The following is a 15,289-nucleotide window of genomic DNA, read 5'->3' on the forward strand; positions in this document are numbered from 1 at the left end:
TCCTTGACCCTGGACCATAAAGTGCTTTAGCAGAAGTGAAGTAATATTTGTGCATATGTAGAGTGCACAGGTAGATGTTACAGAACGCAACTATAGACAGCATATCACTGGATAGCTAGACTCCTCCCCCTGGTGTTCCAAACAGAAAGTACCTGCTGGCTCACCAAAATCTCAGACTTCTATTGAGAAATAAACAGCTGTTACTCAGTCAACATATTTGTCAGATTAACATCCTTGCTACATTTTCTCAACATCATCTTCATAATTTTCTTTTTTAATCATGAGTTATAAACTGACTAATAATGTGACTTAATAAAAGCGTGTGGTGCTCACTGGCCCCCACCTCAAACATTTGATTGACAGATTCTCAAGAGCCCCTTTCAGTGGAAGGGCTGTGGACTTCAAAAAAGATTACTGTACCCATGAAGAAACGTGACTCAGACCAATCACTGTCGACTTGATCCAAATGGCACCGAAAAATGGCGACTGAATTGACTTAATTTCGCTGGAGCTCAAGATAATGCGTTTTCTATGGGTGACATCACACTAGCTTTGTCCATCTTTATTTACAAGTCTGTGGGTGCTACACGGACGATACCATCTGAAAATGTCTGCATGCATTTGTCTATTTTAACCCTTGTGCTATCCTAGGTACTTTAACATTGGGAGTTGGGTCATCTAGACCCACTAGACAGTGCACTGAACCTTTTTTCTTCAATGATTTGTGATCTTCACTGGTGTCCATGGATTACATGAAATCTTTCCACCTTCATCCACCTTTGTCCTGGTAGGGAGAACACGTCAATGTAGGGGTGGGGTCATCTAAGATAGCACAAGGTTTAATAAAAGCAACTTTGAAAAACACAATTTATTTTTATTAACCCTATACAGCAAATGATTTTTTTTTATATTTTTGATAAGACACTAAATCATAATATTGCTGCATGTTAATATTGTTGAGGCAACCTAATGATTTAAATGTATTTTTGATACATTAAGGATTGTCTACCCGTATTATTATTTTCTACAGAGTTGATTTGTAATCACGTCTTTAACAAATGATCTTTAATTAACAAAAAATAGCCACTCAAGATGACAAATGACTAGAGAGAAATATACAAATAACAATTGTGAATTTTGTTTTAAAACAGGAACAATTGGCCAGGGTGCATTGAATGTGCAAAATCTTAACACTAAACTTTCACTTCTGGACTTTGCGAATGGTCTCCAAATGATTTTTGACTATTAGACGAGCATCTACCTTAAAGACCTGTTCCAATGAAAGTTGTATTTAGTATTTTTTAACATTTCTTGTAGCATTTTCAATTCTATGCTGATGATACTGTCATTTACTCATCTAAATCTGATATTATTGACATTCAGCACTCAACATGATTTTAATTCTGTTCAATTGTGGTTACAATCTAATAAGCTTCTACTCAACAAATCTAAATCCTATTTCAAGTTGTTCAAAAAAAGATTACGTCCTGTTGCTGCAAATGAAATAAATTTAACTTACATGGACATGTCACCCATTTCAGCAACAGAAAAATTCCAATACCTTGGTTTGTGGCTTGACTCCTTACTCTCTTTAGTGCTCATATACAGTCTATTGTCCATACAATTTCCTATTGTTTAAAATTACTTGATGATAATTGATGAGGATATGTGAAGAAAATTAACAACAAAATAATTTTATGCTAAAAGAAATCTGAGTATTTCTTTACTGCAAATCATCATGAAGCAGATTTGAGTTTGAAAGAGCTTGTAGACGTAGGTGCTAACATCAGCACGCTGCAAGCTCCCTGCTCCGCTGCTTTCTGGTACGTCCACTTGCAAATGGATCCATGAACGCCTTTATTTTCCTTGTCTGAACTGGAACCTGGACCAAAACTGTACGATTAGATAGCTCAGATTTTACTCCCCATTTTTGTTGCACAGCTAATGTTAGGTTGGGGGTGTGAGGGGAGAGTGTAAACAGAAGGATGCTGGGAAACAGTGGCGTCTTACTTCATGCCAAAAGTCCCACGCATAACTCAGAGGCAAATTTCTGCAGAAACTATGTCTTGGAAAACAACACAGGGGTTTTGATTTAGACTAAAAATGATTGAAAGACCAATGGGAACACTTTAAAAATAGATCAAGTCTTGTGTTGATGAGGCTCATCTACCTTAATAACATCTACATCTCTTGGTATCATTACGTAAAGCAGCATTAAATAGTAAACAATCACGTTATTTTGTGTCATTTTAGTAAACTAAACCGTCTTTTAAACTCGATCCATTTGGGAAAATAGGAATCATACCAAATACTAGTTAATAATTTGTTGGCATTTAAGTTAAAAGAAAACAAAAGCCAAAGTTAAGATCAACAAGTTTTTATTTTGTTTTAGTAAAATCAGAACATTTATCTAACAGAACTTCAATCCCATCAGTCTTCACTCCTGATAACAAAAGGCCTATGAGATCATGAAAATGTTGATAGTCCATGTGCTTGAACAGATCAAATACCTTCTAGTCACATCTAAAACAGCCTGAAAGAACAAGAGCCCAGTATCTGTGTGGTAAAAATGGAAGGGGGTGGGGGGCACTCGATCACCTAGTGGCAAAGGGACGTTGAAGACCTGCAAATGGAGGAAGGGCACTGGATCACAGCTCCACTGTCGGCTCAGGGCAGACCTGATCACAGGAGATGGACTCTGGGCCATATTTGATCTTTTTAACACTTAAGCCATGTGAGCGATCACATGATGTAGACCTTCTCCGCCTGAGAGAAGTTGAAGACTTCTTTGGTTCTGGGACAAACCACTTTGTCATCTTGGCGAATGGACAGAAGGGACTGGTGGAGGAAAAGAATCAGATCATTACGTTTGATGGAACTTCGTGGTCAGACGCCGCTCTTATTTCAAGCGTACTTACATTGTAGCCATAGACATATCCATTAGGCAGCATCATGGGGGGGTTGTTTTCATTCATAACCTCCCCAGAGATCTTACACACTAGTCTAGAGTTGGCACAGTGAGCCATGGGTAGTGGCTGGGCCAGTTTGTTCAGAGATTTACTGCACACGGGGCAGTCTGGGTTTTTAGAGCTACCGTCCTCTTTGTAGCATTGACTGAGGTGGGCATTAAGGATCACAGTTTGTGCCTTTTACAGGAAGTTCTTTCACCCGACTTATATTTGCATCTTTAGCAGGTTTAACAGTTGAAATCATCACAATAGCAGGAGTTGAATCGTAAAACCAAAGGATACGGTGTCTTGATGGCAGACAGGCCAGCCTGGAGAGTGATGGTGAAGACGGAGTTGTTGCCCAGCTGGTGCAATCTGTAATTATCATAGCGGAACTGCTGAATCAGCATCTTCCAGCGGGCTGGATCCAACAGATCCTGGTGGAATGAGGAAGAAGGATACGGTCATTTTCACAAATGACTGCTTCTATAAATCTTCCCCAAACACAAACATGATAAACTGGGAGCCCATCATTAACTTGAGGCCGGTATTACAAAAGGTTTGCATGAGTTGGACATTAGGAAACTTGATAACATACACGAAACAAACCAGATTTGTCTATTATTTCCACTTTTGTTGTTGATTAATAGGCAGCATAGGCATGTCTGGCAGAAAGTCAAAATGAATTACCACGGTAATGTGCTTTATGAAACACAGAACAGCCTTTAGTTAGATGTTTAGATCTATGCTCAGCACACCGGAAAGCCCGGTGTTAACAGACAACTTTACATCCAAATGAATGCAGTCATATGAGCAAAGAGGAGGCAGGAGGCACCACAGAAAGCCACAGAGAGACTGTCGTTTCTGCTCATGCAGAACATTGTGGAATGCCAGAGGCAAAAATCCTTGGAATCTTAGAGCTGCTGGATGAATTAAGAGCTGAAACAGAACTGCTCTTAGTTATTATGGCTGACATTACGTCCCAATTCGCTTTCCTTTCCTCTGCTGCCAGGTTCTGAACTTGTATTTCTGTAGTGCAGCTTCCGTTAAGTCCACATCTCTCCTCCAGAGTGTTCCTGCACCCACTCACACGGGTAATTGTACAAAACATATCGCTTATAGAATGCAATAGCTGATTGCTAAACTAAAATGAGTAAGCTAAACTGGACATCCCTGCCCTTAGACCCTCCTTCTCTGTAAGGAAAAACTCAATTCTACTAAAACATTGGCTTGAGCATCCCACCTTCACACTCACATCAAAGAAAATTATATAAAAATAAACATTTTTAAGGATGGTTCCATTTGTCCCAAAAGGATCACTGTCCTTCCTGATCGTATTCAGTAATCATACATTACTTCTTGTGTGTCATCTGCATACAATCGTCCCCTTCAGTCTTGAGTGTTCAGGAAAAACAAACACTTGGAGGATGGAAACAACTGTTATATGAAGGTTCCTCCAACTGTTTGGATGGATGTTTGGGGCTGAAGTATCACCCAACAACGGATGAAAAGACAATCAATGTTACCTTATAAGGAGAGACGTGTGTGTCTGATGGGAAAGCGAGCATTCCCATCACCTGCCGGACCTCATCCAACTGTCCCCCTTCGGCTTGGCTGAAGTGCTTCCGTGCATGCCTGAAACAAACAAGCCCCGTGACGGGAAGCCTTAAAGACACACTCCAACGAGAAACGGGGTTTGCTGTTTTTAACATGTTCTTGTGAAGTTTTCTGATGACGGGGGACTTTGTACAAAGAAAAGCTTAAGACTGCCTTTCTGAGTGTTTCTTCCTATTATTGTTCTCACTGGGGACACTTTTACAATAGATCTAATGATGATTGGAGTGGGACTTTAACCCCTTCATGCCTAACTTTACTTCCAAATTTATAAAAATATTCTTCAGTGTTTTTTTTCGGTTCAGGGCGATGCTAAATTTAGTGGACTTCTGGAATGGTACGTTGCAAATAAGCGACATATGACGTGAAGGGGTTAAACTATGTTCTGCTCACAGTGACGGTTAAAAGACACGGACTAGCACACTTAGGATGCAGATGTGTGCTTGTGTTGCCGAGGAGTACCTGACTGCATCCATGCGCTTGTTCTGTCTGATGAGCTCAATAAACTCCTGGATTCTGAGGCTGAACTCCAGACAACTCTGAGAAAAAAGAAGATGCTGTTGTTCCCTCACTCATTCAGGTATTTGTTGTTGTTGTTGTGAATTTGTTTACTGTCTGAACATTTGTAAGACCGTACAGGCACATGAAGGACGGCTAAACATTCGGTTATAAAGCTTCTCAGACAAAAAATCCAAAGTTATCTAAATGTTAATATTCTGGACGTTTTTTCTGAAGTAATATGCAAATCTCAATTGACAATTTCAATATGCAATTCAGGCTTGGAATATGAAAATACATTTTCCAGTTTAGAATTCTTAAATATTAAGATTTACAATTGAATATGACAATTTTAAGAATAAAACATGAATGAGGGCGGACACACCGTTTAGTTGAGAGGAGGAGAAATCTTCCATCGTCTGTGTTAGTTAGGATTTTCACTCCGTCGTAAAGACAGATCTCAGGTAGGAAGTTGGAAGCGGGATTTAGCAAATTTAGGGGAGGTGGTAGGCCCCGCCCTGATGAGCGTCTGACAGCATTTCTATTTGTTTTTTGGCACACAAAGCGTAATGCTATGCAAGTGAAAATGCATAACACCAGGGGGCGTCATTTTGCAATTTCATTTGAATTTAGACACAAATCCATTTTGGCATTTGAATTACAATTCAATAGATTACTTTGAAATGAATTTAAAGTCATTTTCTAATATTGTATAGTAAATATGGAAAACGTATTTTCAAAATAAAAGCAAATTGCATTCTGACTTGCAAATTGCATTGTTATTTGAATTATTACATTAAAAACCCACAACAATTGAAAATGCAGTGGTTTAGTTTTTAAATGGTCATACTGAATTGTAAATCTAGATAACTCAAAAAATATATGGAATAGTATATGGTAGTACCATGACATCTAAATGAAATGTTAGCATTAACGTTAAACATTTATGTTTATTCCTATAATAAGCTCATAAAATGCAGAAACGATTGGAAGAGTTTTCTAAATCTGAGAAAACGCAGCTGAACTTTTTCATTTGGTTCCTCTTGGTTGCTGTTTTTATCTCAGACCACGTGGGGGGGGGGTATTATGAGGCATTTCAAAGGAGTTCTGGACTCAAACTTCTTCACAGTATGAAACTGCTCTGCCAGAAATGCCACTGCTCCTGCAGAGAGCGAGACAAAGAATCCTGGCCGGAAAGCGGCCTTTAACCTCCTCTCTGCTCCTCATTTTCTCCTTCTTCCTGGCAGCTCTGTGGCTGTGGTCCATTGCACAAGTTCCAAACATCTCAAAATAACCCATCTTTTTTTCTTTTTATTGAAAGAAAACATCTAACCAGGGCAGTCCTTTAGTTCTGCTGGATCCTTCACTAACAGAGATGGACATCAGCTGCTCTGCTGTCTGTCTTGTCTTTGGAACTTGAATCTGACTCTAAATCCCACATATAAGGAAAACTGTCTCAGACGTTTGCACTTAGATTCTCTATTGTTTCTCATTCCTTCTGCAACTCATCTCTTCTCCTCTTTTGTCACAGTAATTTGCTTTTCTGAGCCCAGGTACTTCAACTCTGCACATCTCTAACCTCAGGTCTGAGCAGATGATGTTTTTATCAGTTAGCCTGCAGAGAAAAATAGATGAAGAAAACTATGTCGACCTCACAAATCATCCTAAACTAAAGATTTAACCTCTACTTTGTCTCAACCAAGTAACACCCTTTTTTTCAATAAAGCCCTCTTCTTCCGAGCGGTGCTTCAAAAACGCTTCAGTTTCCTGAACTACCTTCATTTTGCGGAGGCGGGACTTGTTGTCATGGCACCAGGCCAGACAAGTAGCCGTCTCCTGCCTCTCCAGAGACTCCTCCACCTCCTTTGCTGTGAGAAACATCTCAATGTTGACCAGATCCTGAGAACACGACAAAGGCTCTGTGTTAACGTATACATATGGAGCCGTCACACAGAAGCAGAACATCACAGGAAAACGTGTTCATTTCTCTCTGACCTCCTAAAACATGTAATTGTGTAAATGTCTGCCCGTGTGCTGAATGCAGAACTTTATCTCCATGTTTAGTTGTCCTAAAACTAAGGAACAACAGTAGTCCACATATTGACCTCGATGCCGCTCTGCTTGGCCAGTTTCACAGCAGTGTTGTAGTAGCCACAGCGCAGCAGATGCTCCACCATCATGCGGTCCATCCGTTTCTTCTTCCACAGGTTGACTGAAGCCGGCTGGTCACCGCTGTGCTCCTTCAGGTGCTCGATGCGGCGCTTGCACAGCTTGGCGCTCTCGTCCTCTGCTTGTATGGACTCTGCAGCCTTCAGGTGACACATACAAACATCAACCCACAAAGAGGTCAACAAAAAAAACCAACAACAATAAGTAAAAGATAGGAAGTGAATACTGGCAAAGTTGGAAAGAAAAATAAAGTTTTCAACGTCAGTAGTGTATTTTTTTCAGGGCATAAGTTGTTGTGGCTTTTTTTGTATACTTTGGCCGGGGCTGCAACCGGTACTCAGGAGCGAAGTACGTGATTAAAAAAAAAACACAATAGGGCCATGTGGTTCCTATTTTACCACTAACTAGCAGCAGGTCTGCGTATCATACTTGTAGGTGACAGAAACGCAGAAGAAGAAGCGCCGCTAAGTCTGACGCCGGCCTTGGCAGAGTCGTTTCAAAGCGACGCAGAGGATGAAGAATTCAACGGATTAATGACCACAAGTGATGTAGAGAGTTGACTTATTAGCATATTCTTTATGCTATGTTATCTAGCTAAACAGTTACTGTAGTAAAGTATGTGATATATTCCATATTTGGATTTCAAGATGAAATGTTCTTGGTTCCGTATTTTGTTAAATAAATGTAAATGACTTTTTTCTTCATTGTGCGTTTTTTAGCTGCTGTGATTTAAAGTCCAAAAAAGAGAGTACAGATAACCTGTTAGTCAGAGGCTGAGTAAACGCATTAATAGACAAACACATAACGTGTTGAAACCACTGACTGTATAAGAGAACTGGACTGAGTGAGTGAGTCGTCATCCATAGAAAATGGTTGGCTTCATTTGGTTGGAGCCAGATGTCAACTCAGTCGCCATATTTCGGATGTCACCATGTTGGAGCCAGACTCCTCCGCCAGTAAGGAGTGACTGTTTAGAGTCGGCCTGAGTCAACGTTTCTATGGCAAACGCTCGCCAATCAGGAGTGAGCTTGTTGTAAGGCCACACCCCTACCACTTGAAATGTTTATTTCTCGATAAAAGTCTACAGGATTTTAAGTACCAGCGGGTAATTCCTGTTTGGAACGCAAGGAGGGGGAGGTCACTCAGTCCAGTTTTCATGTACAGTCAATGATTAAAACAACGTGGTAAAAAATAAAAAGCAGCAGCCCTCCTTTGCTTTTCTGTCTCAGCCCCTGTATTCATGATGGATAATTCCCTGAATATCCAACTCAGCCTCATTACAGAATCTAACTCCATACCACAGTCTGAAAGGATACCTTTCATCTAAAAGTAAAAACAAGACTTTTCTTCCTATATGTAAACCCACACTGAACTCATCTGAAAGCACTGGTTGTCTTAGAAACGGCTCTGAAAACAGGACAGAAAAAACACCAACTCCTGTCTCCCACAGGAATAGCTGGCCCAGACACGCTCGACAGGAATGTTAACTGCCTGCTTTGCCTTGTTTGTGATCCATTTCAGTCCAAAGTGAGCCTCAAAAGGCTGAAAAGCTAAATTATGATCCTCACAAAGCCGTCTTTGTGCGAGTGGTTGTGTCGGAAAACAAAACTGGCAACCACAGAGACAGAGGAAGAAGGGAAACCTTGAATTCAACTTGTTGTGAACAACGTGGACACACTTAAAAAAAAAAAAAAAGTTCTGGAAAGCCTGTCAGATGATGGTGTCAGCTTTGAAAGGCTTCAGCAGAGCGTTTCTGTGGGTGCATTCCTCACCTTCCTCTTGAGTGCGCTGAGTTTCTCCACCACTCCGTCCAGCAGTGACACCACAGAGTCCACAGCTGGGAAGCTGCTCAGAGTCTTCTCCAGCTCCGCCACCACCATGGTGACGTGACTCGCCTCCCGGTCGATGTTCTTCTGAGCCGCTCGGAAGCGTTTGTTCAGGGTCTCATATGGCACCTGGCACATTAATACATATTAGAAAAACAAAATAAAAAGAAACAACAGCTCATAGTAACAATTTGCAACTAATATTTTAATAGTATATAAGAATGGAGATTAATCTGTGATGAAAATAGTATATATAAGTAAATGTCTGACAAAACCTGTGTAAACATGACCTCTTTCACTGCACACCAATCTCTCATAATTTTAGTTATAAAAAAAAAAGGACTGAATCTTCATGATTATCTTAAACTGAGATTGACAGCAGCTTCATTCATTCCTTTGTCTGCAGTGAAAAAAAATCAGATTCCAGTGGAAATGTTCTTCTGGCCTTTTTCTGAAAATGAAGCACGTAGATAAAGAAAACTTTGCATTTCTGAGTTTTTCTTTATGGAAATCGTTGTGCATTAGATGCAAACAAAAACATGTTTGAAAAAGATCATATTTGTTATGTAAAAAACATGCTGGCCAGGTCACAAGCTCCCTGCTCTGCTCCATTCTGATGCATCCACTGACAGACTAACAGATCCATGAACGTCTCTGTTTTGCTGGTCTGAGCTGGAATCTGGATCTAAACCCAACGACTGGATGGCTCTGATGTTGCTCATCTTTTTTGTTGCACTGCTAATGTTAGCAAGCAGGATAGCTTGTAGACAGAGAGCTCTCAGAAACGGGGGGGAGAGGAAGGGCGCAGGACTACTCCGGGCAAACAGTCCAGCTCACAACTCTAAGGAGAATTTCTGATGAACTCCTGCCGCTCTGCAGAAACTACATCCTATAAAATAACAGGTTTTTTCATTTGGGCTAAAAGCGGCATAATCATAATTCAAAGATCACTGGGAACGCTTTTCAAATAGATCAAATGATGGTTGGAGGGGGGTTTTAAAGAAGGCTTCTGTCTGGCATCTACACAGCTGGAGTTTAAACATTTTCAAAGACATCTTCATACTAGAGTTAACATGCACATCCGGCAAAATGTAAACCAAAATCCAAAAACAATGGTAGAAGATTTGAAATGCATTGATCAAAATCAGAAGCAGCTATCCTTTCATTCATTGCAGCTTCCTCCTCTCTTTCAGTAGAACCGGCAGTTCCACTTTAGGCTAAAATTCTGCACCAGAAACAGGAGGCAGACGTCGTCGGTAAGCACTGATTGGTTCAAATCGGTCGGAGTCTATAGCAACCATTCTCGCCAATCAGGCGTAAGCATGTTGGATCACAGCCTTCCCACTGATAGCAGACTCTGGGAAATCTATCCAACCCTTCAAATGTTGAACCTGAGACCACCTACCAAAAGAAAGACGGAGTGAAAGATGTTTATCCATCTATAGAAGTCTATGGGATTGTGGCTTCTTGGAGCCAGAAGGAACTTCCTGTCTGGAACGGCAGGTGGAAGGGTTCACTCAGTCCAGTTCTCTTCTACAGTCAATGATCAGAATGGAGCAGAGCAGGGAGCTTGAGGCACGTCTAGCGTGTTTTCTACGTTGCAAATATGCTCGTCATTTTTTAAGCAGCTTTTTTTTCATCTGCTCCCGATTCCCAACAGTTTGAATACAGAAAAGCCCAGAAAGGCGATTCTCTTTATTCAGGTCCTCCATCAGAAAAAATGAGACAAGAAAATGTTAAAAACACAATTTGTAGAGTGAGTCTATAAACTCAAAGCAAACCAATGCAAACGTGGTTACAATGAAGCCACAACAGGTAATCTGTGACGACAGACAGAACATACTGGATCACTACCATCAGCACTGCATCATACATGACTGAACACATGATGCTGAACACACAGGCAGAGCCATTTTAGCACACACACATATGGATGTGTAACATACACGTTTTCCTTTTCACTGCGTGTCCATGTGACACATCCAGATGCACCATGTTCAGCCTGTGCTGAATGGATCCTGATGATCACCAGCAGCTGCATCGCCCCCCCATCCTAAAATGGTGCCCATCATCTCGCTGCAGACGCATCCCAAACCACCACCACCACTATCCTGACACAGCATCCTCCCCCTCCTAGGCTGGAACGCAACGCCGCTTCTTCTTCATTCCTCAGAGGCTGTACTCACTTCAGGGTTGAATGCGGCGGCGCGCTTCGGCTCGAACAGCAGCCCGGGTTCGTTTCCGCGGCGGTGTCGCAGTGACGCCGCGTGGGATGGAATAAGAAGAAGAAGAAGGGTGCGCGCGTGCGGCAGGCTGGCAGGGTTTTCCTCACTGGCCATTATATGAGGAGCAAAAAACGAGGCAATCCTGATGACACTGCGCTTCCCCCCTCCGAGCGACCGGGATGTACAAGCCCCACGTCACGCACCGGGTGGGGGAAAAATAAATGCAAGCTGAAGCTCGCGACGAAGGACGGCCAGTGGCGGCGGGAGCACGCCACCGGAAACCGTGCTAGCTTAACGTTAACAGGCCAATCACGTTTTCATCATCATCATGTCATCTGGTTGACATTGGCTTCCAAAAGGAGGCGCAGTCCACCAGTTATTCCCCGGGTCTCTGTCTGTCTGGCATCACGACGAACACGCTGTTTTACAAGCAAACTTCCACCTAAAACACCCGTTTGTCACATTTAAAAAACAAGAACAATGCAACAGTTTCCTCTATTCACGCCTCAACAAATATCAGCGACGAAACGTGACGCAAAAACGAACCACAGGAATGATGAGCTAAGTGCTCTGAATACCAACACACTGGTGCAAAGCTAACAAAACAAACACACAACGGGTAATGGCGTATATTTAATAAACAAAGCTCTTTTTAAAAAATATCTATAACCACTGGACTGCATCCACCTGGGTAGTCTTCTGCTAACATTAGCCTCCCTGTCAAGTTCCTCGCCAAACCAGCAAATATTTCGATTTCTTTGCAGGCAACATCGAAGGTAAAGCACACTATACCAGCAAAACAACAACTGCGCTTTCGTTATGCCCCCGTTTCTCCAGGTTTTACCTTCAAGGTTGGATATTCTTGGACTTTGAGGGCCATGGACAGTTGAGATGCTGTCTCCTGCACCGCCATCTTGGTTCTGTGGTTTTTCTGGTGGTTGTTTGTGTGCGCGTTTCATTTTTTTACGCTCTTTTTCTCCAACCACCCAGAGAGGGCTCCCTGCTCATTACTGCCACCTGGTGGCACGGTGCCAGAATGCAGGCTACATCTGTCAGCTGACGGCTGACCAACACAAAAACAAGGCACATTTACCTAAACATGTGGAATAAAAGAAAGCAAAAACAGTCAGTACTCTTTGGATAAACTGCAAGTGTATGTTTGGCAATTTTTTACAGGTTTGCAGCTCTTTCACATACCCTTTTAAGCTATGTTCATATTCGAACAAATTACAAAATGAGTAAAGTAGTAATAACTAAAAAAGTTATGGGTCAAGTTGAATGTTTATACTGATCTGTCTCCTATTAGCAGTTTGCTTGAAGAAAACGAAAAAGAAAAGTTATGTATCTCTTGGTAAAAAGTAGTCTATTGAGGAGTACTGCAAGTATACTACATTAAACGTGAGTTAGTTAGTATAACTTAACGCTACACCTACATAAAGTATACTTGCTAGACTCAAGTAATAAATAAACTTCAAGTGTACAACTGTTTGTAAAGAGGTAAAAGCTTCTTTCAAAGAATCAAACCTGAAGAAATGTTAAATAAAAATAATGAAAAATCTCCCTAATATTAACAATTTCAATTTTGAGAAGAATCAAAAGAAGCCCTTTTTTTTTTTAGCAAAAAGGAGTACTCTTGAATTTTATATTAGGTATATTTGAGTATAGGTATAGTATACCATGGGGGGTATTCCAGAAAGCATGTTATGCCAGTTACCACGGTAAGTTTGAGGGTAAGGAAGTTGATAACTTCAGCTTTCGATTCCAAAAACAGAGGTATGTTTCAGGGTATGCTTAGTTCCCCTGGCAACTCATGCTCTGAACATAACCTGGTCTGGAGCAGGTTTAGTTGAAGGTAAGTTTGTTTTCAGAGAGGTGAAGCAGCATGGCGTGTCCATTTGAAGATGATTTAGTGGATGAAGAAGCTCAGATAATACTTTTCCACCATGAGAGGGTGATAAGACCACATATGGATGTTGGAAAAATAAACTTTTTTACTTTGATCTAACTTAATTATTTGCTTTAGTTAAGATAAATCATTTTTTTAATTCAGCTTAAAAATAGCACGTAATTATCAGACATTTATTTTACGGTACTTTCATCCAAATTAATTCAATGAAGTAGGTGTAACTTTGGTGCTGCTGTTAGATTGGCACCGCAAAGGATTGTGGGATACCATTCCCTTTGCCTGTCTTGACGGATTTGGGTTTAAGTGTGGGTTTTTGACCAAATGTGTTTAGTTGTTTAGCTGTAACTGTGTATTGTCTAGTTGTTTGTCCTGTTATGCTTAATTATTTCTGCACCATGAGTGAGAGGGAGGGAGAGGATGATGAGTTTATTTAGCACCACTAGGGAATGTACAAACACATTTAATTTTTGAGAAATGATATGTGAATACATGCTATATTATTAAATTGTTTCTTTCTTTTTTTCATTTGTTATAAAAATGAGTATATCTGCAGGCTCAAACTTAGACATAAGAGACTTCAAGAATTATAATTAATTAAGGTGGAAAATGATTTAATTGAATTGGAGTAATATGACAGTTAGATAAATGTGTAAATTTGAGTTGTATAAACACTAATTAAGTTTTATAGACGTAAGAAATTAGGTTGAATAAATTTAACTCAATTACTTGTTACCAATAGAAGTAATTCATTTAAGTTGGCAAAATTGGATAAGTTATATATCTATGCGTCACAAGGAAAATAAGATCAGAAACTCGTGCGTTTACTTTGTTCTCTTTCTCCAAGCAGAAACTCTTTCTTTTGATGTTGCAGCCGTGTTACTTTTTTGATGGTCTTATAATCTTCATACGCCGTCATTTAAATCTCAGACTCCGTCTCACTGAAGTATAGCGCTTTCTTTTTTTTTCTCCACGCGTTTCCATGGTGACTCTGGAAATCAGTGATCCATTGAGAATGTCTTTATGTACCTGCTGTGCACGTGCATTAACCCAGGGTTACCAAGTCGAGCGTAATTACGCCAACTCATATCCGGTCTTTTGGAACCAACATACCCAGAGTTAGCAAGTTCAGGTGGATTTCAGCCAGAGTTCAGGGTTAAAGTCAGGCTAGTTTAAACATGCTTCCTGGAATACCCCCCACATGTGTAGTGTTTGTATACTAACTGAATACTTCTTCACACTAAATTGGAAGCAATTTCAATTTGTAGACAGCTTATAAAATGTAAACTTTAAGTACATTGCCTCACTTTTTATTTAAACTATTTTAGTACACTAAAATAGATGACTTTTTTTTGCCAAGGGAATCTATATCTCCCAACATTCTTTTGTTAACAATAAATAAACAAACTAGTTAGTGTTACACAAAAATATTTTTTAAATTGTGATTTTTCTTCAGATATACTGTCTGTTGTGCCGGCACATTTTAAATGAGGTTATTAAGACAATATAATATTCTTTTAGAAAAACACTGTGAGAGTATTTATGACTTCAGGGGAGCAGAACATCTTACTGGATGAAATGTGCAGGTAAAAAAAACAAAGTCAAATCAGAAAGGTGGTGCTTTAACCCGCTCAGATATGCAATAGATTTGGACCAATCTGCTTAAATGTCTACATTTGACTTCCTAAAGCGTCAAAGTCAGCTATGTTGTGCATAACTGTTGAAATAATTATTATGTAAAAGAAAGCTGTTGTTATTGGACTATCATCGAGAACCAACTTGCAATAAAAATGTATGTTCATCTTCATTTGGTTTCCCACATGAGCCTATACCAACTTTACCTCTCAGGTGGTTTTGCTACAGTTTTGTTTTTTGTTTTTTTTAAACTTTATAGCTATTTTTGTGAGTCCTTAGCTCTTTATTTTAATGTTTCTCCTAAAGAGGCTTTATTGATATTTCTTACTTTTGAGAACAGGTAAGTATAAAACTTGTTTAACTCCAAACACTTACATACAGAATATGACCAATCTAATCTGAACAAAACGGATGAAATCATAAATGGAAAACAGAGGACATCAGCTTGCTGGGCTGAAACAGTTTGATTAA

General features: G+C 40.1%; 1 protein-coding gene across 4 annotated transcripts; it reads right to left on the reverse strand.

Annotated features, from left to right (window-relative positions):
* Positions 1 to 2,361: 2,361 nt before the first annotated feature.
* Positions 2,362 to 12,254, reverse strand: maea (macrophage erythroblast attacher). 4 transcript variants are annotated; one of them, XM_004073014.3, is made up of 9 exons: positions 12,125 to 12,254; positions 9,002 to 9,184; positions 7,166 to 7,369; positions 6,837 to 6,959; positions 5,025 to 5,101; positions 4,475 to 4,583; positions 3,252 to 3,385; positions 2,919 to 3,114; positions 2,362 to 2,838 (listed from the first exon to the last, which is right to left on the reverse strand). In XM_004073014.3, the coding sequence occupies exons 1-9, from the start codon at positions 12,191 to 12,193 to the stop codon at positions 2,743 to 2,745; spliced, it is 1,191 nt and encodes a 396-aa protein (XP_004073062.1). In that variant the 5' UTR covers positions 12,194 to 12,254; the 3' UTR covers positions 2,362 to 2,742. The 4 variants fall into 4 exon arrangements, with proteins under 4 accessions (XP_004073062.1, XP_020562046.1, XP_020562048.1 ...); XM_020706387.2 differs by lacking the exon at positions 12,125 to 12,254 and adding an exon at positions 11,242 to 11,409; XM_020706389.2 differs by lacking the exon at positions 6,837 to 6,959.
* Positions 12,255 to 15,289: the final 3,035 nt, after the last annotated feature.

Source organism: Oryzias latipes, chromosome 10, assembly GCF_002234675.1.
Source record: "Oryzias latipes chromosome 10, ASM223467v1".
Taxonomy (NCBI): domain Eukaryota; kingdom Metazoa; phylum Chordata; class Actinopteri; order Beloniformes; family Adrianichthyidae; genus Oryzias; species Oryzias latipes.

Bases quoted from the DNA above. Each gene is read 5' to 3' on its own strand.
- maea (XM_020706387.2), bottom strand. From the start codon at position 11,394: ATGGCCAGTGAGGAAAACCCTGCCAGCCTGCCGCACGCGCGCACCCTT. The intron at 6,960-7,165 runs GTCAATATGTGG...TCGTGTTCTCAG, and splicing joins CCAAGCAGAGCGGCATCGAG to GATCTGGTCAACATTGAGAT. The intron at 5,102-6,836 runs GTAGTTCAGGAA...CTTTTTTCTCAG, and splicing joins CCCGCCTCCGCAAAATGAAG to AGTTGTCTGGAGTTCAGCCT.